The 26881-nt window shown below is 41.4% G+C and overlaps 1 protein-coding gene across 1 annotated transcript; it reads left to right on the top strand.

Annotated features, from left to right (window-relative positions):
- Nucleotides 1–1373: 1373 nt before the first annotated feature.
- Nucleotides 1374–26406, top strand: gclm (glutamate-cysteine ligase, modifier subunit). Its single transcript, XM_041208159.1, has 7 exons — nt 1374–1554; nt 1705–1770; nt 9204–9288; nt 11562–11618; nt 18081–18283; nt 21377–21491; nt 24590–26406. The coding sequence occupies exons 1-7, from the start codon at nt 1420–1422 to the stop codon at nt 24757–24759; spliced, it is 831 nt and encodes a 276-aa protein (XP_041064093.1). The 5' UTR covers nt 1374–1419; the 3' UTR covers nt 24760–26406.
- The last annotated feature ends 475 nt before the right edge of the window (nt 26407–26881 follow it).

Here is a 26881-nt window from a genome sequence, read left to right on the forward strand (position 1 = left end):
GAGGCCTTCCAACCTCACTTTCTTTGGCACTGATCTCCTTACCACATAAACAGGTAATGAAATAGTCCTTCACCATTTGTTGCCTTTGGTTCTGTCCCTAGCTGCTTTGGATTTCATTTGAGTATTAGTGCTTTAGGTCACTTCAAAGTCACATTGCCTCAGAAGAGCCAGATAGACATAAGTTGTCTTATATTGACTCACACACCATCATGAAACATATCCATGTAAATGTCATCAAACCGGCAACATAACTTATGGAACAGTCGTTTAATCTTCATCTAGATGTTAATTCTGCTCAATATCTTGGACCAACCTCTACTCTGCTATATCTATCAATAGGCCCAAGAATTCTGTGAAATCTTAGGTTACGTTCAAGCTGCCAGGATGGCTTTGGAAGGTGACTACAAATATTGCAGATCAAATGAAATATTCTCCTAAACCAAAACAAGGATAATTAAACTGTCACCAGGATAGGAAATTAGCTGTGTGCTAATTAATATAGCCATCTGGTATACTGTCTGAAGGTTTCCAATTTAGATATGGGTATGACTTTTACATGTGCTTGATTTGTCAATTCCTTCTCCATCCATACAATTTAAACAACCAATGTCTCTCATTACTGATACAGGCTCCAATTACTGCAACAGCTGATGTAAACAGGTAGTGGAAGTGGAAGAGGTACAGGTACAGGTACTGGGGTGAGAAAAGCACTGGTGCACGCTATCCTGTGGAGATACTTGGATGGCAGTGCGGCAGGGGGGAGGAGCTAAATGTCACTGCAGTGGGCGTGGCAAATAATACGGGGCACGGCTAGTGGCAGAAGGGCGGGGCTAAATGTCACTGCAGTGGGCGGGACTAGGGAATAGGGCTGTTGCTGAAGGCACTGGTGTGGGTGGCTATTGACGGAGGGGCCGATATACTTATGAGGGAGGGTGTAAGGCTAATTGGGGTAGGAGCTAGTGCTGACATTTTTGAGGCGGGAAGTGTAGATGCAGTGACGTAGTTTGGGGGCGAGACGACGATGGGGTGATTGTGGACGGGGTAGTGAACTGTGGGCGGTGACGGCGTTGGGGCGGGGCGGGAGAGGGTGACCTCGTTGGGGGCGGGACGAGAGGGCGGTGACGGCGTTGGGGGAGGCGGGACGGGAGGGCGGTGACGGCGTTGGGGGAGGCGGGACGGGAGGGCGGTGACGGCGTTGGGGGAGGCGGGACGGGAGGGCGGTGACGGCGTTGGGGGAGGCGGGACGGGAGGGCGGTGACGGCGTTGGGGGAGGCGGGACGGGAGGGCGGTGACGCGTTGGGGTGGGGGGTGGGGGACGGGAGGGCGGTGACGGCGTTGGGAGGGGCGGGACGGGAGGGCGGTGACGGCGTTGGGGGCGGGGCGGCGACTCGGTTCTGAGGGGACTAGGGGTGTTCCGCCATGTCTGGTTGCGAGATGCAGATGGAAGGTGGCAAGCAGCTGTTCGCTCAGGCCTCAGCCGTCTCCATCCACACGGGCAACATCGTTAACTGGAGCCGGCTAAAGAAGAAATGCCCGACCTCGCCCAGCGAGGAGGTGAGCTGGAGGCGGGGGGAGCCGAGGCCACACCGCAGCTCAGGCCGCGGAGGGGAATGTTCCTGCTGAACGGCGCTGCTGTCGGCTTTTAGCAGGCCCGGCTTTGGGGTCCCGGCCTTACCCTTCACTCACTCACTGTCTCTCTTGCAGTTACAGGATTGTATTCGGGAGACTCTGGAGAAATGGTGTTCTCAGGTCAGCCCTGAGTTGCTGAAGGTGAGTGAGCAGTGTCTTTACATTCACTACTGGCTGGTTATATAACGCCGTCCATTGGTGACTGCTTTTTGAGGAGGGGGGGGCAGGTAGTTTGCAGTGAAACACCTCCTTGCAGAGGATGTTCCGGCACACAAGGAAGCCGTTCGGCACATCGTGCCTGCCTTCTGAAAGGATTATCTAATTAGTTTCACATATGGACATTCGACCCAGCGATGCATACATTGTACATATCTGGATATGGTTATGTTCAGGATTTTTTTTAGTGTAACAAACTAGTGGAAGGCTGGTTGCAATTGAGATGTCAGTCGTGGCTTAGTATCACTCAGCACTTAGAAGATTGTCAGAAAACCCATTGCAGGACCTGAGCAGAGAAAAAAAAAAATCAAGCCTGACATTCTGGTGCAGTACTGAGGGACAGCTGCACTGTTAGAAGTGCCATCTTTTGGATGAGACATTAAAACCAAGGTAAAAGCAAAATACTGGATGCTGGAAATCTGAAATAACAGAAAATGCTGGAAAAACACAGCAGGCCTGGCAACGTCTGTGGAGCGAGTAGAGATAATGTTTGGAGTCTGTATGACTATCCTTCAGACTCTTCTGAAGGAGAATCATACAGACTCGAAACATTAACTCTGTTTCTCTCTCCACAGATGCTGCCAGATGTGAATTTGTCCAGCATTTTCTGTTTTTAGTTTATATTAAAACCAAGGCCTTGTGTTCCCCTGTAGGTGGGCATAAAAATTCCTGTGGCACTATTTCGAAGACCAGGGAATTTCTTCCGGTTGTCCTGGTCAATATTTATCATTCAGTCAAAATCAAGAAAGCAGAATTATCTGGTCATTATCACGTTGTTGTTTGTAGGGGTTTGTTGTGTATAACTTGGCTGTTTTTTCTTCTATGTTACAATAGTGATTACCTTTTCAAAAAATAATTCATTAGCCCTACAGTGTTTTGGAATGTCCTGTGGTTGTGAAAGGTGCTATATATACAAATATGTCTTCAAAGAGAAGCAAAGAGGGATGATGAGGAAAGACTGGCAGGCAACATAAAGGGGAATCCCAGAGTCGGCATGTAAACAGTAAGATGGTGGTAAAAGAAGTAGGGCCAATTAGGGACCAAAAAGAGGATTTACACATGGAGGCAGGGGGCATGGCAGAGATGTTAAATGAATACTTTGCATCTATTTTTACCAAGGAAGCAGATGCTATTGCGGCCATGGTGACAGGCAAAAACTCTTGTCACTAGGTTTCAAAATTGATAAGGAGGAAGTGTTGGATAAACTGTCAGTTGTTAAAGTTGACAGAGCACCAGGACCAGATGAGATGCATCCAAGGATATTGTAATTAATAAGAGTGGAAATTGCAGGGCACTAGCCATAATCTTTCAGTCTTCCCTAGACTCGGGAGAATTGCAAACATTACATCCTTGTTCAAAAAAAGATTGTAAGGGTAAGCCCAACAATTACATACCTGTCATTTTAGCTTCAGTGATGGGGAAGCTTCTAAAAGCAGTTATTCGGGATAGAATTAGTAGTCACATGGAAAAATATGAGTTGATTTTGAAGAGCCAGCGTGCATTTCTAAAGGGGAAATAATGTTTAACTAACTTGCTGGAGTTTTTTGAAGAGGTAACAGAGTAGATGAGGATAATGCTTTTGATGTGGTGTACATGGACTTTCAAAAGACATTCGATACAGTGCCACACAACAGACTTGTGAGATAAGTTATAGCTCATGGAATAAAAGGGACAGTAGCAACATGGATACAAAATTGGCTGAGTAATAGGAAACAGAGGGTAATGGTCAATGGATATTTTTCAGGCTGGAGGAAGGTTCCCCAGGGGTTGGTATTGGGACCCTTGCTTTACCTGATGTCTACTAATGATCTAGATCTTGGTATGCAGGGGACAATTTCAAAGTTTGCAAATGATACAAAACTTGAAAGCATTGTAAACTGTGAGGCGGACGGTATAGAACTTCAAAAGGACATAGACAAGTTGATGGAGTGGGCAAATAGGTGGCAGATGGAGTTCCATGCAGAGAATTGTGAGGTCATGCATTTTGATGGGAAGAACATGGAGAGACAATATAAAATAAGGGGTATAAGGGGGTACAGGAGCAGAGGGACCAGGGTGTATATGTGCATAGATCATTGAAGGTAGCAGGACCGGTGGACAGAGCAGTTCATAAACCATGCAGTATCCTGGGATCATGGGCTTTATTAATAGGGGCATAGAGTACAAGAGCAAGGAGGTTATGCTCACCTTATACAAGACACTAGTTACACTTCAGCTGGAGTATTGTGTGCAGTCCTGGGTGCCACATTATGGGAAGGGTGTGAAGTCATTGGAGAGAGTTCTGAAGAGGCTTACAAGAATGGTTCCAGGGACGAGAAACTTCAGTTATGAAAATAGTTTGGATAAGTTGGGACTGTTCTCCTTGGAGAGGAGAAGGCTAAGAGGAGATTTGATAGAGGTGTTCAAAATCATGAGGGGCTAGGTAGAGTAGATAGGGAAAAATTGTTCCCGTTCGCAAAAGGATCGAGAACAACAAGGCTCAGATTTGAAGTGATTTGCAAAAGAAGCAATGTGATATGAGAAAAAAACTTTTTCACACAGCGAGTGGTTCGGATCTGGAATGCACTGTATGGAAGTGTGCTGGAGGCAGGTTCAATCAAGGCATTCAAGAGAGCCTTAGATGATTGTTTCTATTTGAATAATATGCAGGGTTATGGGGAAAAGGCAGGAGAATGGCACTGAGTCATAATGCTCATTTGGAGAGCCAGTGCAGACACAATGGGCTGATTGGCCTCCTGCACCAACAATTATATAATTCTTTTAATGTATACATACTATTTTTCTTACTGTTACGTTTTAAAGTCAGTGCCACTTGAAAGTAGTTTTTCCTCCACTCTGTGATTTTACAGTTCTCTTTTGAGATGCTTTTAGCCCCATTCTGATACTTGGGCATAATGTGTGAATGTCCAAATGTACCAATAGGTTTCTAATTTCCCTCTATAAATCTGAAATACAATCTTAAAGATGTCTTTTTTTTGTTTTCTTCTCTACATCAAAACTATTTTAAAAATTCTTTCACAAGATGTGGGTGTGCTTGCTGGGCCAACATTTATTGCCTATCCCTAACTGCTCTTGCGAAATTAAATAGGGGAGTCTCCCTTTTGGAGATTCACTTCCTTTTTAAAAACAAAATTAAACATGTTAAACAGTTACACATTAAAATATTGCAGGTTTGGTGCTAGATTTATCAGTGTTATTTCTCTCCTAATAATTTCAGGGTTAACACACTGTAATACACCAGCAATTTATGGAACACTGTTCGTGTATCAGTCATGCTTGTCAGTAGGTTATTATAATTTGATGGGTTGTGAATTTTGTTTTCTTTATTTTTGTAGCAGATTTTTATTTATTATGTTGTTGCTGAAGGTTGTGGGTCCAATTTTTACTTCATAATTTGAGTTCATAATCTAGACTGATTTTAGTGCAGTAATGAAAGAATGCTTTGTTGTCAGAGGCGCTGTCCAGTGGTTCAGGCAGGCATTACAAATTCCATGGTACCATTTTGAATTTAATTGTGGCATTCTCCTAGAATTTTGGTTCAGGTTTAACCTCTGGAAACAGATCAACTGGTTGTTCATTTTATTAGCTGTGGGACTTTGCTTACTGCACTTCATTGGATGCTTAGTTCCATGGGAAGTCCTGAGACTTGGGAAGTCCTAATATGCTATATAAGTGGAACTGATGTATTTCTCTCCTGCCTCTGTCAATAGTAGACAGTGCCGTAGGTGCGTGGATATTGACTCTCCTGGTTAACTCTAACCAAGGTGACCTATGACAAAGTTGCTTGATGAAATGAGAGAACACACATGGAGTACTGTATCCCCCTAAATTCTCTCTCCACATGGTGGTAGTTCTCCTAAATAAGCCAGAGCAGGAGTGTCCAAGCTGTCTGAGTTCCTGACATGAACCTTGGCAAGCATGAGTAAATCAACACTTCCATTAAATGGCATATATGTTAAGTTACAAGGTGACAGAAATTTTAGTGTTCTGACATAGGATTCATCTACTCCATGAGGTGCCCTATCCAAAACCCTATGCCCATGACTTTCAGATAGCAAATAAAAGTATAGGTTGTCTGGAAAAACTCAGCAGGTCTGATAGCATCTGCGGAGAAGAACACAGTTAACGTTTCGAGTCTGTATGACTCTTCAACAGAACTAAGGAAAAATAGAAACAAGGTGAAATATAAGCTGGTTTAAGGGGGTGGGACAGGTAGAGCTGGATAGAGGGCCAGTGATAGGTGAAGATAACCAAAAGATGTCATAGACAAAAGGACAGAGGTGTTGAAGCTGGTGATATTATCTAAGGAATGTGATAATAAAGGTACAGATAGCCCTAGTGGGGGTGGGGTGGGGGGAAGGGATCGAAATAGGCTAAAAGGCAAAGATAAAACAATGGATGGAAATACATTTAAAAATAATGGAAATAGGTGGCAAAAGAAAAGTCTATATAAATTATTGGACAAAAGGGGGATCGGAAAGCAGGTGGGGATGGAGGAGAGAGTTCATGATCTAAAATTGTTGAACTCAATATTCAGACCTCCCTGTCGCTTGCCATTTCAACACTCCACCCTGCTCTCATGCCCACATGTCCGTCCTTGGCCTGCTGCATTGTTTCAGTGAAGCTCAACACAAACTGGAGGAACAGCACCTCATCTTCTGACTAGGCACTTTATAGCCTTCTGGACTGAATTCAACAATTTTAGATCATGAACTCTGTCCTGCATCCGATCCTCCTTTTTTGCCAGTAATTTATTTAGATTTTTCTTTTCCCACCTATTTCCATTATTTTTAAATGTATTTCCGTCCATTGTTTTATCTTTGCCTTTTAGCCTATTTCGATCCCTTCCCCCCACCCCACCCCCACTAGGGCTATCTGTACCTTTATTATCACATTCCTTAGATAATGTCACCAGCTTCAACACCTCTTTGTCCTTTTGTCTATGATATCTTTTGGTTATCTCCACCTATCACTGGCTCTCTATCCAGCACTACTTGTCTCTCTCTCTCTCTCTCTCTCCTCCCCCCCCCTCCAAACCAGCTTATATTTCACTTCTTTTCTATATTTCCTTAGTTCTGTTGAAGAGTCATATGGACTCGAAACGTTAACTGTGTTCCTCTCTGCAGATGCTGTCAGACCTGCTGAGTTTTTCCAGGTATTTTTATTTTTGTTTTGGATTTCCGGCATCTGCAGTTTTTTGCTTTTATCTAGGCTGTCTGGATCCCGGGCCTGGAAAGCATGTATCGGTAGGTTATCCATTTGTATTTGTTACAAGAGAAGCTTGGTCTTTCTCTTCACATTTGCACCTTTTAACAAAATAGCAATGGTTGGAGCTTTTAGTTTAACACCCTGAGACCACTTGTGTTCCCAGTCCCACCCTACCTGAATTCAGCTAACTCTGAATGCAGAGGCAATTCCTGGGTTCTGCATGTCTTGATGGCTCAGTAATGCAATGGATAATGCATTTACTGATTTAATTTTTCAAACAATGCAGTAATTGCAAATTATTTTCCACTGCCTGTTCCTTGGGTGTTATGGCACCCACACTTGTGAATTGGCTGGAGGAATGATGTTCAATGAGATGTATATACTCTGTTAAAAACAGAATTGATCAGTGAATTACAACAGTGATTTTCAGCATTTTCTTTTCACTGATTTTTTTTCTTTTCCCTCCACTTTTGCAAGTCATATTTGATTAACTAAATAATGCGAGTGATATGTGCTTTGCAAAATAGATCTGTGATTAACTTGCCACTGCATTGTTTTGGTATGCTGTGTTCAATGAACAGTGACAAAAGCTTTTGATGGGTTCAAAGTTTAGAAATGTCTAAGAAGCAGCTGGAAAATATTATTGTTTGTGTCCTGGAGGATGACTTACTCTGGGAAGTTCTTTGCATTATTTGTTGGCTGACAAGGCCAGCATTTATTGCTAGCCCCTGATTGCCCTGAGCAAGTAGTGATGAGTCACCACCATGAACCGCTGCAGTCTGAGTATTGAAGACACATCTATAGTTCTCTTAGGGAGGGTATTCCAGGATTTTGACACAGTGACAATGAAGGAATGTCAATACACTTCCAATAAAAACAAAAAGTGCTTGAAATACTCAGTGGGTCTGGCAGTATTTGTGGAGGGAGAAACAGAGTTAACATTTCAGATCGGACCTCATGAACCTTTCTGATGAAAGATCACAGATTTAGGCAGAGATGGTGGGGTAGTGGCAGTGTCACTGGACTAGTGATCCAGAATCCAGCTGGTGGATTTGAACTCAATCAATAAATCTGGAATTGAAAACTAGTCTCAGTAATGGTGACTATGAAACTATCGATTGTTGTAAAAACCTATCTGGTTCACTAATGTCCTTTAGGGAAGGAAATTTGCTATCCTTACCTGGTCTACATGTGACTCCAGACCCGTAGCAATGTGGTTGACTCTCAACTGCCCACTGAAATGACCTAGCGAGCCACCCGGTTCATGGGCAATTAGGGATGGACAACAGATGCTGGCCTTGCCAGCGATGCCCACATCCCATGAAAGAATATGAAAAAAGGACTTCAGCTGCCACCACAGTGTGTCAGTGGTGGATGGAATACCATGATGTATTTTGTACTATTGTACATTTTGTACTATTATTGCAAAGATATGTTGTACTGATCTAAGTGAACAACTGTTCTGTATGTTCATTCACTGTGAAACAGGTCTTGTATTAAGCCTTAACTCAGCGTGTTGGTTCAGTGTGGCTCAGAGAGACTCAAGTACAAAATGCATATGTCTAATTCAGTTGCCAATATTATTGCATTACCTTCGTACCCTCCAGGGCCAAGCATTTGTAAAAACAGATATTGGGAAATTACTTGCACGAAACTAAATTACATAGACATTTTTGGAAGTGATTGATACTTTGCCATGTTCAGTGACAATTGGAAGCCCCAGTTTGTAACATGCACCCAAATTACTGCTCTGGTTACATATGAACATATGAATTAGGAGCAGGTGTAGGCTGAGATTGAATATATCCCTATATACATACAAGATGCTGCAGCTTCCAACCCTACTGCAGCTCTGATTTCATTTTGTTTGTATGAGTAGTAATAGGACCAAATTCCTGTGGGAAAGATAGTTAACTTTCAAAAGAAAAGAAGCATATCTGCAAAGCTAACTAGTTGTAGTGTGAGTAGCACATCCTTCACCCTTTCCAGGAAGAAATGATTGCGAGGACTTTGATCAGTTTATCAACTTTAGCCTACACATATTTGCAGTGAGCAGCTACAAGTGGCAGAAAGCATTATCAGCAGCAAAGTTGTTTCATGGGTGTTTCGAATCTCCAAATTTCAGTGTCTTCCTTTTTTCTTTGTTGCAGGAGCCACCTGCTACACTGGAATGTACTATAACTCAGGATGTAGACTCAATAAGCCCTGAGGAGAGAGAGGAAGTAAAAGTGTCAGGTAATGAAGAAGGGTACAGGCTCTGATATTTATGGAGATTGCGAGGGTGCATGTCAGCGGCTCGGAATGCAGAGGTCCTGCTTAATTCAATTCAGTGCAAGAACTCATTAGAATTTTTAAAAATTCCGCTTCGTATCCCATGGCCGGCCAGATTAAGAGGCTGCCAGGTGGAAAAATCTGTAGTGCGAGGCAGCTGCTGAGAACAGTCTGTGGCAATCGAGAAGGACGGGAATCAGTGAGGAGCATTCAAACTGAAGGAGACATTGTGGTGGGATGGGAAATGGGGTAAGATTTTGTTTGGGGGGGAGGGGGGGCTCTGGAGGTCAGCACTTCTCATGATTCTGAACAATGCTGGAAAAGCCCTTACCTGCTTGCTCTGGCAGCTCCCTCCTTTCTTTAAGTTTTCTGAGCCCCAGAAAATTTAATCCACGGTTGTTGAATTGCAATGGTTGTCAGATCTAAGGGTTGCAGCCTTGTAAGCGTATTAAAATCACTAACCCACCTCTCCAGCCCCAAAGCCATCACGATTAAACTAGAAGTAAGAACAATCATGATGTAAAAACAGAAAACGCTGGAAAAACTCCAGGTCTGGCAGCATCTGTAGAGAGACAGTTAACGTTTCGAGTCCAATGAGACTTCTTGCCATGGTGGGTTGGGGCCATGTCTCATGCTTCTACCAATTCATTCCACTGTGCTCCCTCCCTGACCATATCTTGTCCATCAAGATTTGGGGGAGCTTAAAATTCTCTCGTAAGGTGTTTTGGACACGGCAATTTTTTCTTTTCTCTTTTCTTTCTCCCCCTCCCTCAATTCTTTGTCTCTTTCACTAGATTATTTCATCCTCAGTAAAAGAGCAGCATGGCTGAACCTGCCAACTTTGTAGATGTTGTCAGAGAAAGAACTACCCTGGTAGCTCTTCATTTACTCCAATCGTGATGTATCCGTGTTTTAATATCTACTGACACATTCAAATGAAAGCTAAATAAACACGAGAGAAAGGAAGTTTAGGATAAACTGACAGGGTGGGGTGGTGGGAGGAGGCTTGTGTGGAACATAGCAGCATGGACCTGCTGGATAGAATGGTCCTATCTGTGTAATTGATGTGAAAAATATATAACACCGCTTCCATTATCCTTTCAGTGCTAACTTCCTCTTTCAGCTTTTCCCATGATATGTGGGGTCATCTCAATACTGGTTGATCACCCTTCATGTCAGCCATCATTTGTTTTGTATTTGGAGGTGATTTTACCGCTGGATGTCTTTCCTGTTGCTAACCTTCCCCTTTATCTGGGCTAAGAAATAGTAACAATACACACTGGCTTACCTGCACCAATAGCTGGGTTCTTCTGTGGCCAATAAGCCCTGGAGTGGGACTCGAACTCGGGTACTTCCAGCTCAGAGGCATGAGCACAATTAACTGTGCCACTCAGATTTTCTTTCCAGTACTAATCCTAAATCTATGCTCCGCATCATCAATTCACTGACTGGGTGAAACCTTTCAATTATTACCCTCTTAAGCTGTATCACAATCTTTAACACTAGAATTAGACCTCCCCTTAGTCTTCCCTGATCCAAGTTAAACAGTTCAAGTTTTTCAAGTATCATTATAACTTAGATTTTGATGTTTGTCTAGTGAATCTGTTTCCATTCTTCAATAAGCATGGTTCCCAGCGGTGGCATAACCAATGTACTGTACAGCTTCATTACTTTTATATTCAATGTCCCTGTACAATCAAATACATTTTCCCTTTTTATGTCTTTTCAGCTTTCAATATGTGTCTATGCCATTGGACCTCTGTTCTGCATTTCATTGAGACTTTCACTATCTAGGGTATCTTTGCATTCTTTGTTCTTTCCCCTAAGGCTTACCTCTCTCTTAAACTGCATTTTCAATGTAAGAGTGCCTGTTCCAAGTTGCAGTTAATAAAAGATTCTGACTTCCAGTGTCCCAATCAGTAAAGTGGAAGCAAACGCAGGCAACTTCATCTGTAACAAAGATACAACATTAAACCAGGAATTAAATGTTCAATGGGTGCTGAGTAGAGCTGTGACCTGTAGGTGCACCTTCCGTTTTATGTGAATTTTCTGCAGTTAAAATATTTTGAGGCGAGTTCTTGACTGTTTTGCTGTCTTTACATTTGTCAGTATGTTCATTCTATGTGCTTTTAGTACTTTTGTTTGCTGTGTGCAATCTTTTGCAAACTAAAATAAAAACGGTTATCAGGAACCTTATCTGTTGCCTTAGTCAATCACATTTTTTTTTTTGCATGCAGCAAAGCTTTTTCTAAGTGACCCTGACTCCTCGGGCATCAAGGATGCTGTGGAAAAAGGTAAGTGCCAGAATTGAGGTATTTTGATTTTTGATTGCTCTTCAGTGTACTTTGTTATATTTGCATCATTTTTAAATGTTTATTCAACATGTTTAGAAATAATCTAACCACAATGTTAGTCAGTGGGCATTCGTTAAAATGTTGGAGTCTATGATAAAGGATGTAATAGCAGAGCATTTAGAAATACATAATCTAATCAGCAGAGTCAGCATAGCTTCATGAAATCATGCCTAACAAATTTATTAGAATTCTTTGAGAAGGCAACAAGCAGGATAGATAAAGGGGCACCAGTAGATATAATATATTTGGATTTCCAAAAGGCATTCGATAAGGTACCGCACATAAGGCTACTTAATAAGATAAGCACCTGTGGTGTTGAGGGTAGTGATGTAGAGAATCCATGGTATCATGTTTTTATACAATAGTTTTGGGTTATTATAGCTGTAGATGCAACTGCTCCTGGCCATATGGGCTTTCACTGCTCTGCTGCCAATCTCTAGATTAAATTTCATTTTTTAAAAGAAAATTGGCAAACACAACACAACCATCACAAGGATTATCAGGGATAGTCAGCATGGTTTTGTTAGGGGAAGGTTGTGTCTTATTAATTTAATCAAATTTTTTGAGGAATTAATAAGGAGGATTGATGAGGGTAGTGCAGTGAATGTTGTCTACATGGATTTTAGCAAGGCATTTGACTAGGTCCCAGATGGCAGACTGGCCAGAAAAGTAAAAGCCCATTGGATACAGGGAAATGCAGTGAGTTGGATTCATAATTGGCTCAGTGACAGGAAACAAAGGGTAATGGTTGATGGATGTTTTTGTAAAACTGTTTCCAGTGATGTTCCACAGGGCTTGGTGTTGGTTCCCTTGCTGTTTATTGTATATATTAATGATTTGGACTGAAATGTGGATGGCATGATTAGGAAATTTGCAGTTGACACAAAAACTGGCCGTGTAGTTGATGAAGAAAAGGATAGCTATTGTCTCCAGAATGATATTAATGGTTTGGTTGAATGGGTGGAAAAGTGGCAGATAGAATTCAATCCAGCGAAGTGTGAGGTAATGTATTTGAGGAGGGCAAACAAAGCAAGGGAATACACAATAAATATGAAGTTATTGGGAGGGGTAGAGGAAGTGAGAGACCTTGGTGTGCATGTCTATAAGTCCCTGAAAGTGGCAGGAATGGTGGATAAAATGGTAAAGAAAGCACATGGAATGCTTTCCTTTATTGGACGAGGTATAGAATACGAAAGCAGGGATGTAATGATGGAATTGTATAAAGTGCTGCTTAGGCCACAGTTGGAATTTTGTGTACAGTTCTGGTTGCCACATTACAGGAAGGACATAATTGCTTTGGAGAGAGTACAGAGGCGATTTACAAGAATGTTGCCAGGGCTTGAAAATTGCAGCTATGAGGAAAGATTGGTTAGGTTGGTGTTGTTTTTCTTGGAACTGAGAAGGGTGAGGGGTAACCTGATTGAGGTGTACAAGATTATGAGGGGCCTCAATAGGGTAGACAGGGATGCCATGTTTCCTATAGAGGAGAGGCCAGTTACCAAGGGGGCACAGATTTAAGGCGATTGGTAGAAGGATTAAAGGAGATATGAGGAAAAACATTTTCACCCAGAGGGTTGTGAGTGTTTGGAATTCACAGCCTGGTTTGGTGGTGAAGGCACAAGCCATCAACTCATTTAAAAGGCACCTGGATCTGCACTTAATGTGCCCTAACCTGGAAGGCTACAGATCGGATGCTGGAAGGCAGAGTTAAAATGGGCAGCTAGTTTTTTCTTTTTTTGGATGACACAGATACAATGGGCTGAATGGCCCGCTTCTGTGTTGTAACTTTTCAATGGTTCTATCTCAATCCAAACAATTAACTACTCAACTTATCTAGTGCATTTATAGAAAAAGATTCATTATTGTAAAGGAGCATCTTTTCAAATAACAAACACACCAACCTCTGAAATTTCATTTCGTTCCCATGTATTCAACAGGGTACAACAGATCAATATTAGTTAGTCTACCATTTGTTCTAATGGTAATATGCTTCCCAAATTTTAAAGTTAATTAGCCAAGTTAAATGGAATATTACATTGATATTTTTTCATTCACATTTAAGTGACTAGTGAACCCAACTATAAGGAATACTTGATAAACTTTGTCACTTGCATTATGGTCAGGTCCATTCGTTGTTTGAATTTGATATAGTGAGGAGGTCCATGAGACCTCACAATATCCAGACAAGACAGTTCATCTTAAATGTATGTTACGATAGAAAATCCTTCTTTCTCAATATATACAAGATTTTTTAAAAGTTGTTGGCATAAACACAGTGCATCATTGAATATTTTAAATATATTAGGAGAAAAAATTCCTCCTATGAAAAGGTTTAAAATGGTGTGTACGCCTTTTGGGAGGAATTCCCTAGGCAGACCTTTCATGAGTGAGTGATATTCCATAGGCCCTATGGTCATATGCCCTAATCATTGTGAATTAACAATGGCATGAAAGGTGCTATATAAAAACAAGTTCTAATTTAAATCAGCCTGTGAACTCAAAATGATTACACCTCATGTGCTGTACATCTTGCATCATTTAAAAACTAGTCTGTTCTGTCTGTAAATAAAAAGAAGTTCTGTAAATACTCAGCAGATGTGACAGCATGTGTGGGGAGAGAGAGAAAGTTTGTGCTTCAGGTCTATGACCTTTCAATGGAACTGGCAAAATTTAGAGATGAAATAGGGTTTAAGCAAATACATAGTGAAACGGCAGGAGAAGAATAAAAGGGGAGACCTACGATACAGTGCAGGAGTCAAAAGAATTGTTTTCTTCAAGGGTTCTTTTTGAGGGAAAAAAATGCCTGGCATAATTTTCTCGAGGGCTGCTTTTTGATTTTGGGAGCTACTTTATGGTTCTCGGGGGCTTCTTTTCCATTTTAACTAATTTCTTTATTAGGTGGTACCAGATAATGCACAGCAAGCTTCCACAAGCAGAAAATTGATAACCAGATATTCTGTTTTTGGGATGTTGCTCTCCCAAGTGGGATGGTGAGGAGGGGAATAAATTTGGGGAGATCTTGGTGATGCTACCGTCCTTTCACCTCATGACCTATGTTTAAACCTAGCTATGTTTAAACCTATGGCTTATGAGAGAGACACTCTCCTTTCCCTTTGCTGGCTTAAAGGATACTGCATGAAACAACTTTTCATTGGGCCTGGGGGCCCACCCAGCCTACAAGTACAACCCCAAATTGCCAACCTCAATCTGACAGGCCATGTAAATGGCTGGTGAGTAAAATGGAAAGTCACATTGTGCCATCAGATAGTCATCTTCATTTTGCACAGGGTGGCCCCAAGTCCACTTATCTAAAATTTGTTTATTGATGGATAGCCTTTTCTGTTTTTGGTCAATCCTGTGAGGTTTCTATGGCCTCAAAAAGCATTAGCATTATGAACAATTTTTCTGTGACTATTCAAAATGCTGTGGAACAGACATGAAAATTTCAGAAGTAATTGAAGCAATATCTCTGGCAACTTGTCCCAGTGTTGTAGCATCCCAGACAACCCGCATCATGTCTGCCACACAGCATCCAAGAAGCACAACCTGCTCTGTTGACAGCTGTGTCTCTCCTTTTGCAACTGAGAAGGGAAGCTTTCAAAGTTGAAGGCTGCAGCTGCCAAAGGAAATGTTTGGCCAGTGATGGGAAGAGAAGGTAATCCCACACCATCTATCGCCAACTCGCTTTTGAACGGGTGAAGCAACAATAAAATGTGTTGTCGTTGTCTCACCCCCCCACCCCCCGCCAAAGCAAAGGTTGAGGGAGCCAGTCCCAGTTCCCCCATCAAGCTCTGTCTGCCCCAGGACTGAAGAAGCAAAAAAAAAAAAAAATTCCATTTCCAATGATTCCCTCGCCTCTAGATGCTGGACGTGAATGCTGCACCAGGCCTTGACACTCCGTGTGCAACTTACACAGAAGAGTGACTGGTGCATTAAACCAAAATTGGAATTGATAGAAGCAAAGTAGTTTTACAAGTTTAACAAAAAACCTGGAGCTACATGTGACACAGTGAAAACATAACCTGTCATGATCTGTTCTTCATGCCTCGTTACTGGTTTCCAGCCACCACCTTCCTTCCTCTCATCGTCCAGCAGCTGGTTGAAAAAATTGGTGACAGTACAGCTGAAAGTTCCTGCATGGTGGCAGCAGGACCAACCAGAATATCTGCTCTTCGACCTCCAATTATAGGTTCCTTCCCTCTTTCTCTTGCTGTTCCTCCAATCATAAATTCTGTTTCTGGAGGTAGCAAAAGAGGGAGAGCAGGAATCTGTCATTGGAGGAGTGGAACAGTGAGCGTGCGAGAGGAGGAGCAGTTCCTCATATATTCTCGCTCTCCCATGCTCACTACTGCTCCAGTCAGAATACCTGGGCTGACCTTTCAATAATTTGAATTTTCACCCCTGTCTGATTTTTCACAGGCTATTTGTGATTTTTATAGGGCAAATTTGCCTGTGTATTTTGAACCCTGATGGGGTGGAATGCAGGAGAAATGAAATGAAAAAAGGTTGATTTTTTTTAAAAATTCATTTACGGAATATGGGCATCAATGGCTAGGCCAGCATTTATTGACCACCCTTAATTGCCCTTGAGAATGTGCAGTGGTAATGTAGAGAGAAATACATAATGTTTCAGGTCAATGACCTTTCAACAGAACTGGAAACATTTACGGATGCTGCAAGACTTGTTGAGTATTTCCAGCATTTTCTGTTTTTATTTCAGAATTCCAGCATCCATAGTGTGTTTTGCTCTGCTCTGTGTTCAGGAGCTGTGTTCATTTTTATGTACAGGTGATTGCAGTATTTAAATATTTATGTCTTTATCATTTTGTCTGTAATATCATTCTGTGCTAACGCAGTCATGTTGTCTGTTGCAAATGTAAACACTGTGCTTGGAATTGGCACTGAACCTGGCTTGGGAATATTCAAACCCCAAATGGTTTACTACTGCTACTGAGGTCATTCTAAATAATGTGTGCTTTCTGGTTTCTTTTAAATCATTAAACTAATATAATCTATGAGAACATATTCCACAGGTAACAATTAAAAAACCTAGGAACAACTGCGAGCCATCTATCTATTTGAGTTCAATTGGCTCTCAGTTTATAATTCACATTTGAGAGCTGAGATTTGGCCACAGCCTTGAAATCTCACTGATGTTTGTGATTACTGTGTAGAGTAAGCACGAGATAGCTTTAAACAGTTGGGATCACTTTGCAATGTGCTAGCTGAAAGGCACATTCATTGATTTGCGATGATATTCAAACAGAAGGACCAAAATTGTGGTGACGTTTGCAGTTAACCAACTAGTAAAAATCTATTGCAGGATGATTTTCTAAAACTGAACAAAACTGCATGTTCTTAGCAAGATCTTCTTGAAATGTGTTTTTGGAGAAAGTGTTCTATTTATGACTGATTGCAGGTGCAATTGACCTTTGAAACATTCTTCTATGAAGGACACAATTAAGGTGTCCTGTAGAATGGAGATACTGATAGCAGATAACAATACTGCAGGCACTGCTACTGGTTCCCATGATCATATTTTGCCAGATTGCAAGAAAAAGGCCAGGTAGATCCAGTGCCTCTTGGCTTCGGTGCACTTTTAAGTCTTTATTTGCCTGCTCCCTGTAATATTCACTTGTCATAGCTGTCTTTTTTCTGTGAAGGAGGATACAACTTGACTGTGTATTTCTAGGTTCTGAATGGTTTGCACTCCTTTCTTTTTAAAAAGTTAACTCGCAGTGTACTCTGTGTTGGTGGTTTAACAAAGCTAGGAGTTTGCTACAGGCAACATGCATGATCTCATTTGGCAGCATACCAGTGAGCCAGTCCACTTCCATGTCTTTTATTTGAAAGAGCTAGTTTTCCAGAAGTGGCTTTCAGTGGGATAGTGAGATTAGTTTGTATACTAGGAAAAGACATCAGCCAGTTAATGTGCCAGTCTCTGGAAAAATTTAAAGTTTTTAATGCCCTAAAGATACATGATTGTGTTTGAATTTAAATTTGATCATTTGTAGCATTTGTTAATGACCACACAGCTGTTAAAAGGTGCCTGCTGTCACTACTTTCTTACTAGTCTTCTGCCAAACTGCAAATATACAATGAAATTGCCAGTGTCCTTTGAATTTATTTTCCAGTATTGTCAAAACTTTCAACATGTTGACCCTTGGGTCATTTTTCCCCCTCCAGAGATTAGTGTTAGTTTTAAGTTATAAGGTAAGCTTCTTCATGAAGGCCAGCAATCTTCTATTCTACTGAAAATGATTTTCAAATGTTACCGTTTTCAAATTCTATTTTTTGTTTTTACTAGCTATCTGATTTAGAGGAGAAAAAAGGTACTAATTAACATTAAAGATTTCAAATGTTGTTGCCCAGGAAATAACCCGCATTTTGTATTTAATGCAGCTTGTTCCGCGCTTGCAGTATCACAGCTGGACTCTGTGATTATTGCTCCTCCTCCACTTGAAGACGGAGCTAGTCTTTCTCTCTCGCACCTGCAACCATATTGGGAAGAACTGGAAACTCTTGTTCAAAGTCAAAGCATTGTAGCAATTGGTACATCTGATTTGGACAAAGTACTTTTAGAGCAACTCTATCAGTGGGCTCAGGTAATAGCAGGTTGAGATATTCTTCGATAAAGTTCTGTCCTATGTTCCCTCTAAGCTGATTGGGTGCGCAGCCATACTGCAATCTGGAATGTACTGCACGGTGCAATAAACAGGTCGTGAATGACAATGAAAAATTAGATTGAACTTTGGTCTGTCTGTAGATATGAAGACTATTGAATTTGCTGCTGCCTTAAACCCAAATGATGGGATTTTTTTAATTAGGAATAACCCTGTATTCTTGCTTTTATGATTCAGTGATGGCATTAAAATTGTACAAAGTGGATGCACTGCATTGAGTTGGGGACATTGACCAGGATTTCCATTCCTGGCTCCCATCCAGTGTTCCCTGCTGTAAGTGTGTGTGTGAACGCTGGGCAATGATAGGATCAGCTTGGCTCAGTTCTCCCAGGTTTAATTCTTAATCTGAGTAGAATTAATTGATCTCAACTGGGATACCAATGAAGGAGCTGCCATTGACCTCAGTGTCCCAATGACACTACAGCGGGAGGAAAAAGTGGCCAAGGTTCTTGCTCTTGATAGTTATCCAGTGCCTTGTGCTGAAAGATGTGTTCGTAGGTATAGGGTGTGAACATGGGATAATGGAAGGAGCAGGCCATTTGACCCTTCGAGCATGCTCTGCTATCCAAATAGACCATTTTCCTGCACTTTCCCCATATCCCCTCATGTCTTTAATATCCAGAAATCTGTCGATTCGTCTTGAGCATGCTCAATGACTGAGCCTCCACATCCTTCTAGGGTAGAGACTTCCATAGATTCATCACCCTCAGTGAACTTCTTCCTCATTTCAGTCATAAATGGTTGACCCCTTATTCTGAGACTGTCCCCTGGCTCTAGCACCCCCACCCAGTGGAAACATCCTTCCTGCATCTACAGCTTTGACAAACTTCTTGGAGTTTTCTGAGGATGTTACCTGTAGCATAAGATAAGGGAGAACCAGTGAATGTGTTGTATTTGGATTTTTAGAAGGCTTTTGATAAGGTCCCACACAGGTGGTTATTAAACAATCAGAGCACATGGGATTGAGGATAATATACTGGTATGGATTGAGAATTGGTTAACAGACAGAAAACAGAGAGCAGGAATAAACAGATCATTCTCGAGATGGCAGGCTTTACTAGCAGAGTATCACAAGGATAGTGCTGGGGCCACAGCTGTTCACAATTTATATAAATGATTTGGATGTAGGGACCAAATGTAATATTTCTAAATTTGCTGATGACACAAACATGGTGGGAATGTAAGTTTTGAGGAGAATGCATGGAGGCTTCTAAGGGATTGGGACAGGCTAAGTGAGTGGGAAAAACATGGCAGATGGAATATAATGTGAACAAGTGGGAAGATATCCTCCAGTAGAAAAAACAGAAAGGCAGAGTATTTCTTAAATGGTAAGAAGTTGGGAAGTATTGATGCCCAAATGGACCTGGGTATCCTTGTTCATGAGTCATTAAAAGCTAGCATGTGGGTGCAGCAAGCAATTAAGAAGGCAAATGGTATGTTAACCTTCATCACGAGGAGATTTGAGTACAGGGGTAAATTATCTTGTTGCAATTGTGTAGAGCCTCTGAGACCGCACCTGGAGTATTGTTTACGGCTTTGGTCTCCTTATCTAAGGAAGGATACATTTACCATAGAGTGAGTGCAATGGAGGTTCACCAGACTAATCCATGGGATGGTGGGTTTGGCTTACGGGGAGACACTGAGGAAACTGGGTCTGTATTTTCTAGCGTTTTGAAGGATTAGAGGTGATCTCATTGAAACTTACAAAATTCTTACAGGGTCTGACAGGGTAGATGTAGTTAGGATGTTGCCCCTGACTGGTGACTCTAGAACCAGGAGACACAGTCTCAGAATAAGAGGCAGACCATTTAAGTCTAAGAGGAGGATGAATTTCTTCACTGAGAGGGTGGTGAATCTTTGGAATTCTGTACCCCGGAGGGCTGTGGAAGCTCAATCATTGAGCATGGATCCTAATGACATCGGGATATGGGGAATAACACAGGAAAGTGGCATTGAGGTGGATGATCACCCATGATCTAGTTGAATGGGTGGAGCAGGCTCGATGGGCCGAATGGCTCACTGGTCCTGTGTCCCTATGTACCCAGTCAAGCCCTGTAAGAATTTTGTATGCTTCAATGAGATCACCTCTCATTCTTCTAAATTTTAGAGAATACAGGCCCAGTCTCCTCAATCTTTCTTCATAGGACGAACCTGCCATCCCAGTGATCAGTCTGGTGAACCTTTGCACTATCTCTGTGGCAAATAAATCCTTCCTTGTGTAAGGAGACCAAAACTGTGCAGTCTCACCAAGGCTCCTTTTACTCCTGTACTTAAATCTTCTTGCACTAAAGGCCAGCATACCGTTAGCCTTTCTATTGCCTGCTGGACCTGCATGTTAGCTTTCAGTGACTTATATACAAGGACACCCAGGTCATCAACACTTTCCAATGTCTTAACATTTAACAAATATCCTGCATTTCTGTTTTTCCTACCAAAGTAGAAAACTTCACATTTTTCCACATTATATTCCATCTGCCATGTTCTTGCCCACTCACTTAGCCTGTCTAAATCCCTTTGAAACCTCTTTGCATGCTCCTCAAAACTTACATTTCCATCTAGTTTTGTGTCATCAGCAAACTTGGAAATATTACATTTGGTCCCCACATACTAATCATTGATATGGATTGTCAATAGCTGGGGCCCAAGCACAGTAGGATCAAATTTGTACCATGATATCCCCAGACGAAAAACCTCTAATTCATTGGACTTATGCTGGATGATGGCAATTCTCAACAAGAAATGGTTTAGAAATGCTTCACTTTCAGAAGGGCGGGTGTTTGGAGATTGTACAAAAATATTATCTCCATTTGTGATTTTGTAACTTATAAATGCTGTACTTAAACTCCCATTTTCTGTTTATTTACTGTTATGTTTAGATCATGTTTTTTGGTTTTGATTCGAAACTACAAGCAGTGCAACTCAACTGCAAATAGTTTGGTGCACTGGAGTTCAAAAATTGCATCAGTGTGTTTATCTAGTGTTGCCCTTAACTGTTCATTTTTCCCCCATGTCTAGGTGAAACCTAGCAGCAACCAGGTAAATTTAGCTTCCTGTTGTGTGATGCCACCAGAGCTTACTGCCTTTGCTAAGGAGTATGACATACAGTTACTGACTCACAGTGACCCTAAAGGTGAGATGAGCGTGTGTGTAAGAATCTGTGTACACCTGATGTGCAGACTCTATAATAAATGCTTGGAGCAGAACTTTGCCCTTGGCGTGCGGGCTCGGTGGGGGTGGTCGGGCCCACAATCGGGCCCGGAAGGCAAATTCACACTGGCAGGCCAATTAAGGCCCTCCCAGCATCAAACGTGAGCGGCGCTGCCTGTGCGGGCAGGGGGAGGTGTGCAAGCTGGCAAACGTGACCTTCGCGCATGCGTGCGAGTGTACGCTACATGATCTCCCTGAGGCAGAGAGCTGCCTCGGGGAGATGAAGATATATGAAAAAAAAAATTTTAAAATAAAAATGTAATGAAACATGTCTCCTCATGTGACTCTGTCACATGAGCAGGGGCATGTTAGTAATGAAAAAATAAAGTTTTTATTTGCTTTTGGAAACCTCATTCCAACCATGGATGAGGTTTCCAAAAAAGTGCAAAGGCCGCTTGGCATTTTCCCCTGCCTGCCAACTGTAAGGTTGGACAGGCAGTGAAAAGTTTCTTTGAATTTACTTGTTAATGACCTTAATAGGCTTTTTAATTGTCGGCGGGCGCACTGCGGACTCTGGCGTATGCCTGCCAACCGAAATATTGGGTGAGTGTGCGATAAAATTGGGACGCATGCCCATCGTCATTTTAGGCGTGCGCCCACCTGCTGAGCTAAAAATTTTACCCTTAGTGTGAGGGATAGGAACTAGTTGTAGCTTACCCTTGGGGGTTAGTGGGGTCCTGCTGGATCAGTTCCTATCTCCACCGCCATTTCTTTTGTCCTATCATGAAATTAATAATACAGCAGGGATGTGTTCCACTGCTGTCCTCTCCAGGCTTGGCTAAATAATCACGTGGGAGCCCAGGGAGTGGCTGTGTGGTGTTTAATTATCAGGAACATCAATGCTGAACTTAGACCTTTGCCTCAGCAGGCATCCACATGTATATACCAGGAACCCAGACTGAATATTCTCTCCAGAATCTCTTTATTATAAGAACATAACATAAGAACTAGGAGCAGGAGTAGGCAATTCAGCCCCTCGAGCCTGCCCCGCCATTCATTATGATCATAGCTGATCTTATTTCGGCCTCAACTCCAATTTCCCACCCTCTCCCCATAACCTTTCAACCCATTACTAATTAAAAATCTGTCTATCTCCTTCAATTTATTCAGCGTCCCAGCATCCACAGCACTCTGAGGTAGTGAATTCCACAGATTCACAACCCTTTGAGAAAAGTAATTCCTCCTCATCTGATTTAAATGTACCACCCCTTAGCCTAAAACTATGGCCTCCCACTCTAGAATGCCCCACAAGGGGAAACATCCGCTCCACGTCTACTTTGTCTATCCCCTTTAGCATCTTATATACCTCCATTAGATCTCCTCTCACCCTTCTAAACTCTAGCGAGTATAGGCCTAAACTAAACTCAATCTCTCCTCATAAGGCAAGCCCCGCATCTTTGGAATCAATCTAGTGAACCTCCTCTGAACCGCCTCCAATGCAACTACATCCTTCCTCAAGTAAGGAGACCAAAACTGCACAGTACTCCAGGTGCAGTCTCACCAATGCCTTGTACAGTTGCAACAACACTTCCCTATTTTTATACTCTATTCCTTTAGCAATAAATGCCAAAATTCCATTTGCCTTCCTTATTACCTGTTGTACCTGAATATTAGCTTTCAGCGATTCATGCACAAGGACACCCAGATCCCTCTGCATTGAAGCATTCTGAAGTTTCGCTCCATTTAAGTAATAAGTCTCCTTTTTATTCTTCCGACCAAAATGGATAACCTCACGCTTATCCACATTAAACTCCATCTGCTAAATTTTGGCCCATTCACGTAACCTGTCCATATCCATTTGTAAATTTCTTATTTCTTCATTGCAACTTACTTTCCCACCTATTCTGGTGTAATCTGCAAATTTAGCTATAGTACCTTCTATCCCTGAATCCAAGTCATTAATATAGATTGTGGCACCCACTAGTTACAGCTTGCCATCCAGAAAAAAACCCATTTATCCCGACTCTCTGCCTTCTGTTGGTTAGCCAATCCTCTATCCAAGCTAATATATTGCCCCTAACTCCGTGTGATCTTGTGTATTAATCTTTTGTGCGGCACCTTATCAAAGGCCTTCTGGAAGTCCAGATATACTACATCTACAGGATCCCCATTATCCACTTTGCTTGTCACATCTTCAAAGAACTCTAGCAAATGAGTCAAACATGATTTACTCTTCATAAAACCATGCTGACTCTGATGGATTGCATTTTGACTTTCCAAATGCCCCATTACTACTTCCTTAATAATGGATTCCAACAATTTCCCAATGACAGACGTTAAACTAACTAGTCTATAGTTTCCTACTTTCTGCCTCTTCGCCCCCACCCCCCCCCCCACCCTTTTTTTTGAATAAGGGCGTCTTATTAGCATTTTTCCAACACACTGGAACCTTTCCAGAATCCAGGGAATTTTGGAATATTATAGCCAATGCATCCACTATCTCCGCTGACACTTCCTTTAAGACCCTGGGATGTAGGTAATCAGGTCCTGGGGACTTGTCACCCTTTAATCCCGATAGTTTGCTCAGTACTTTTTCTCTAGTGATGGTGATTATTCTAAGTTCCTCCTTCTCTATACCCTCTGCACTACCTGTTACTATTGGAAAGCTGTCTCGTTCCAACTGTGTTAAACTGCATGTTCTAGTGGCTCAGCTGGATTTCAAGATGCCTTAGTACAAAGAAATGCACCAACCAATTCCACTAAAAACAAAGATCATTTACTACATTCCTTTAGTGATATTTTGCCTGCACAATAGCAGCTTCACCACCACCACCTCTAGGGCAACTGGAATTGGACAGTAAATGCTGACCTTGCTATTAACGCCCATATCCTAAGAATTTTTTTTTAAACAATAGCCACCACATTAAATTGCTACATTTCAAATTCTTCGCAAGTGAAGCAGTTTGGATTGTTTTCAGATACTTACAAAGGCATTATGGAAGTTTTTTTTATTTTCTAAAGCACTGAGCTGACCGTTTTAAATAACCCTGCACTAAATGTCTTATTTCTTTCTTCTTTAAGAACTGATACCCATGTTAAGTTTTCAAGAGGCTGTGATTGCCAGCATTCAAGACAATCTGGCATATGAATGGATAACGAAGTGGGTGCTGCGCTATTCAGTAATTGTTAAAAGCAGAGGAATTATTAAATCCAAGGGCTACCTCGTATATGCTAAAAGAATTAATTACTAGGATCATCTTTGACGAGAAGCCAGCTGATTTGAATAGCACTTTTATAAGCCCAATTTATGCATGATACGCAAAGGAAGAAATCTTAGAAGCTGCACTGTTGACCAAATGCCTTTTGATCCTTTTTGATGATTTATTACTGGGTCCAAGATAAATTGCAAAAGGAAAAAAATTCAGAGTTGAAAAGAATGCATTGTAAAAGCAGATTGTGTTTTTCATACTCTATGCTGTTTCTACCTGTTGATTTAACTGGCTGTTCTGTTAATTTTTTCTTTTCTTTTAAGTACTTTTGGTTTAAAAATATGTGAAGAGTGCATTTACTTTTTGTAGTTCATATATTTTTTGGGGAACAAGACATGGGTACTTGTTCAAAAGACACTAACAAATAATAACAACAAAAACTTCAGACAGGTGCAGATCACAATTTACCCAAACAAGCATCAGGCTGAATCCTTGATGAGTTAGATGTGCTGTTGGCAAATGCCTAAGTCATTGCTAGTTATGCAGCTAAACTTTTTCTATTTAAGTAGTTACTGTAAGTAGCTACTGCTTCTAACATTACACAGTTTTGGTTATGGTAATGTTTTTAAAAAATAACATTTTATCTTTTTTGAAGAATTGCTGCTGTGTATCAAAAAAACCTTGATGTACAGTTACATTTCCAACTCCCACCTGCTTCTATCATTCTCTACTGTCTTCAGATCAGCTAAGAGAAGGATGTGTTTGAATATGTGGATTCCAATGGTATGTAAAGGATAGACAAGTGGACTGTGCTGCTTACTGAAGCAAGCCCACAGAATAACATCAGCCCGGTCTGGTTGGTTTTAAGCAAATCACTGACGACTCTTGTATATTTTATTCATGCCAAAAGGATTACTAATTTTTGTTGTTTAACTTAAATAAAAGCTAAGACAGCATATTGCTTTATTATGTTAGAACATACCATCACAAAAGGTTGTTGCATTCCCTGCCACAGCATTATTGTACTGTGATGCAGTCATTTGATAATTGGTGAGTTTGATGTTTAGGTTGGCTGATGTGGATGTTATGAAACAGCGGAGTACAGAGCAAAGTTAGTTGTCAAGCAGTACATCACAGTGGGGCTGAACAGTAGTGGTGGAGATTCCTTCAAGGCTCCTTTTTGTTGGCAGAAGTACAGTGCTGCTGTCCACTTGTAATTGGTGGGATGGATGACACTATAACGTTCCGTCATCTTTCTGTACACATGAGTGCATCACATGAGCCACTGTGATTTACGGATCTGGGGCTTCTGAAGAAAAAGCCACTTTCAAAAATAATTAAACCACAAATAAAGTGATATCAACCTACATGTTCATCTTCTGGCTGTTCTTGAAGAAAGTCTTGACCATAAATCATGGGTATGCCACTCTGGAGCATTATCCTTAGCAAAAGTTGACAAATTGTAACTTGGGGCCACTTTTGGCCATAACTTATTGCTTTTTTTTTAAAACTATCAACTTTGTGCTTAACATGTTTAGGCTGAAGTACTGTATAAGCTTGAATGTATAGTAGTTCTAATGAAATGGTACATATCTGGAAATAGTGAATCTATGATAAAATGTTATATTTTGTTTACTTGGCTATGTAATGGATTTGAGGTGATTTGCACATTAAAAGTGTTGATCTAAATGCCTCAGTGATTTTTCTGTTTATTCCAAGTGTTCTGCCTTTGCATTAAGTTCAGAGACATTTTTTAAAGGAATCTGTATGTAGTGGCAGCTGTTCTGTACTATTGCTCATGCTTAGGTGAAGGACATGCTGTTTTATCATCAAAGTGTTCTTAGTGTGACGAATAGTGTTAACAGCAAGTCAGATTGACACATTTGTGATGTGGAGATTGTGAAACAGGCTTTTAATATAAATGTATAATACTTGATCATCTGTACGTGCGTCAGCTGAGCTTTATATTCTTCACACTTGTCTTGAGAGCATGGAAAGACAAAATGCCAGTTTGTCATGATGCAGGCGTTAGGCTTCTCGACGGATCTAAGAATGTGAATAATTGCTTTTCCCCACTTCATAAGTACACGGTTGATATGTAAGGATGGCAAATTGAAGTTCAGGTATTCTGATACCTGTAATACATATCACTTCCATTTGGAAA

This window comes from Carcharodon carcharias, chromosome 16, assembly GCF_017639515.1.
Source record: "Carcharodon carcharias isolate sCarCar2 chromosome 16, sCarCar2.pri, whole genome shotgun sequence".
Lineage (NCBI taxonomy): Eukaryota > Metazoa > Chordata > Chondrichthyes > Lamniformes > Lamnidae > Carcharodon > Carcharodon carcharias.

Coding starts and splice junctions, on each gene's coding strand:
- gclm (XM_041208159.1), top strand. CDS start 1,420: ATGTCTGGTTGCGAGATGCAGATGGAAGGTGGCAAGCAGCTGTTCGCT. Junction 1,771..9,203: donor TCAGCCCTGAGTTGCTGAAG/GTGAGTGAGCAG, acceptor TCTTTGTTGCAG/GAGCCACCTGCTACACTGGA. Junction 18,284..21,376: donor AACTCTATCAGTGGGCTCAG/GTAATAGCAGGT, acceptor CCCCATGTCTAG/GTGAAACCTAGCAGCAACCA.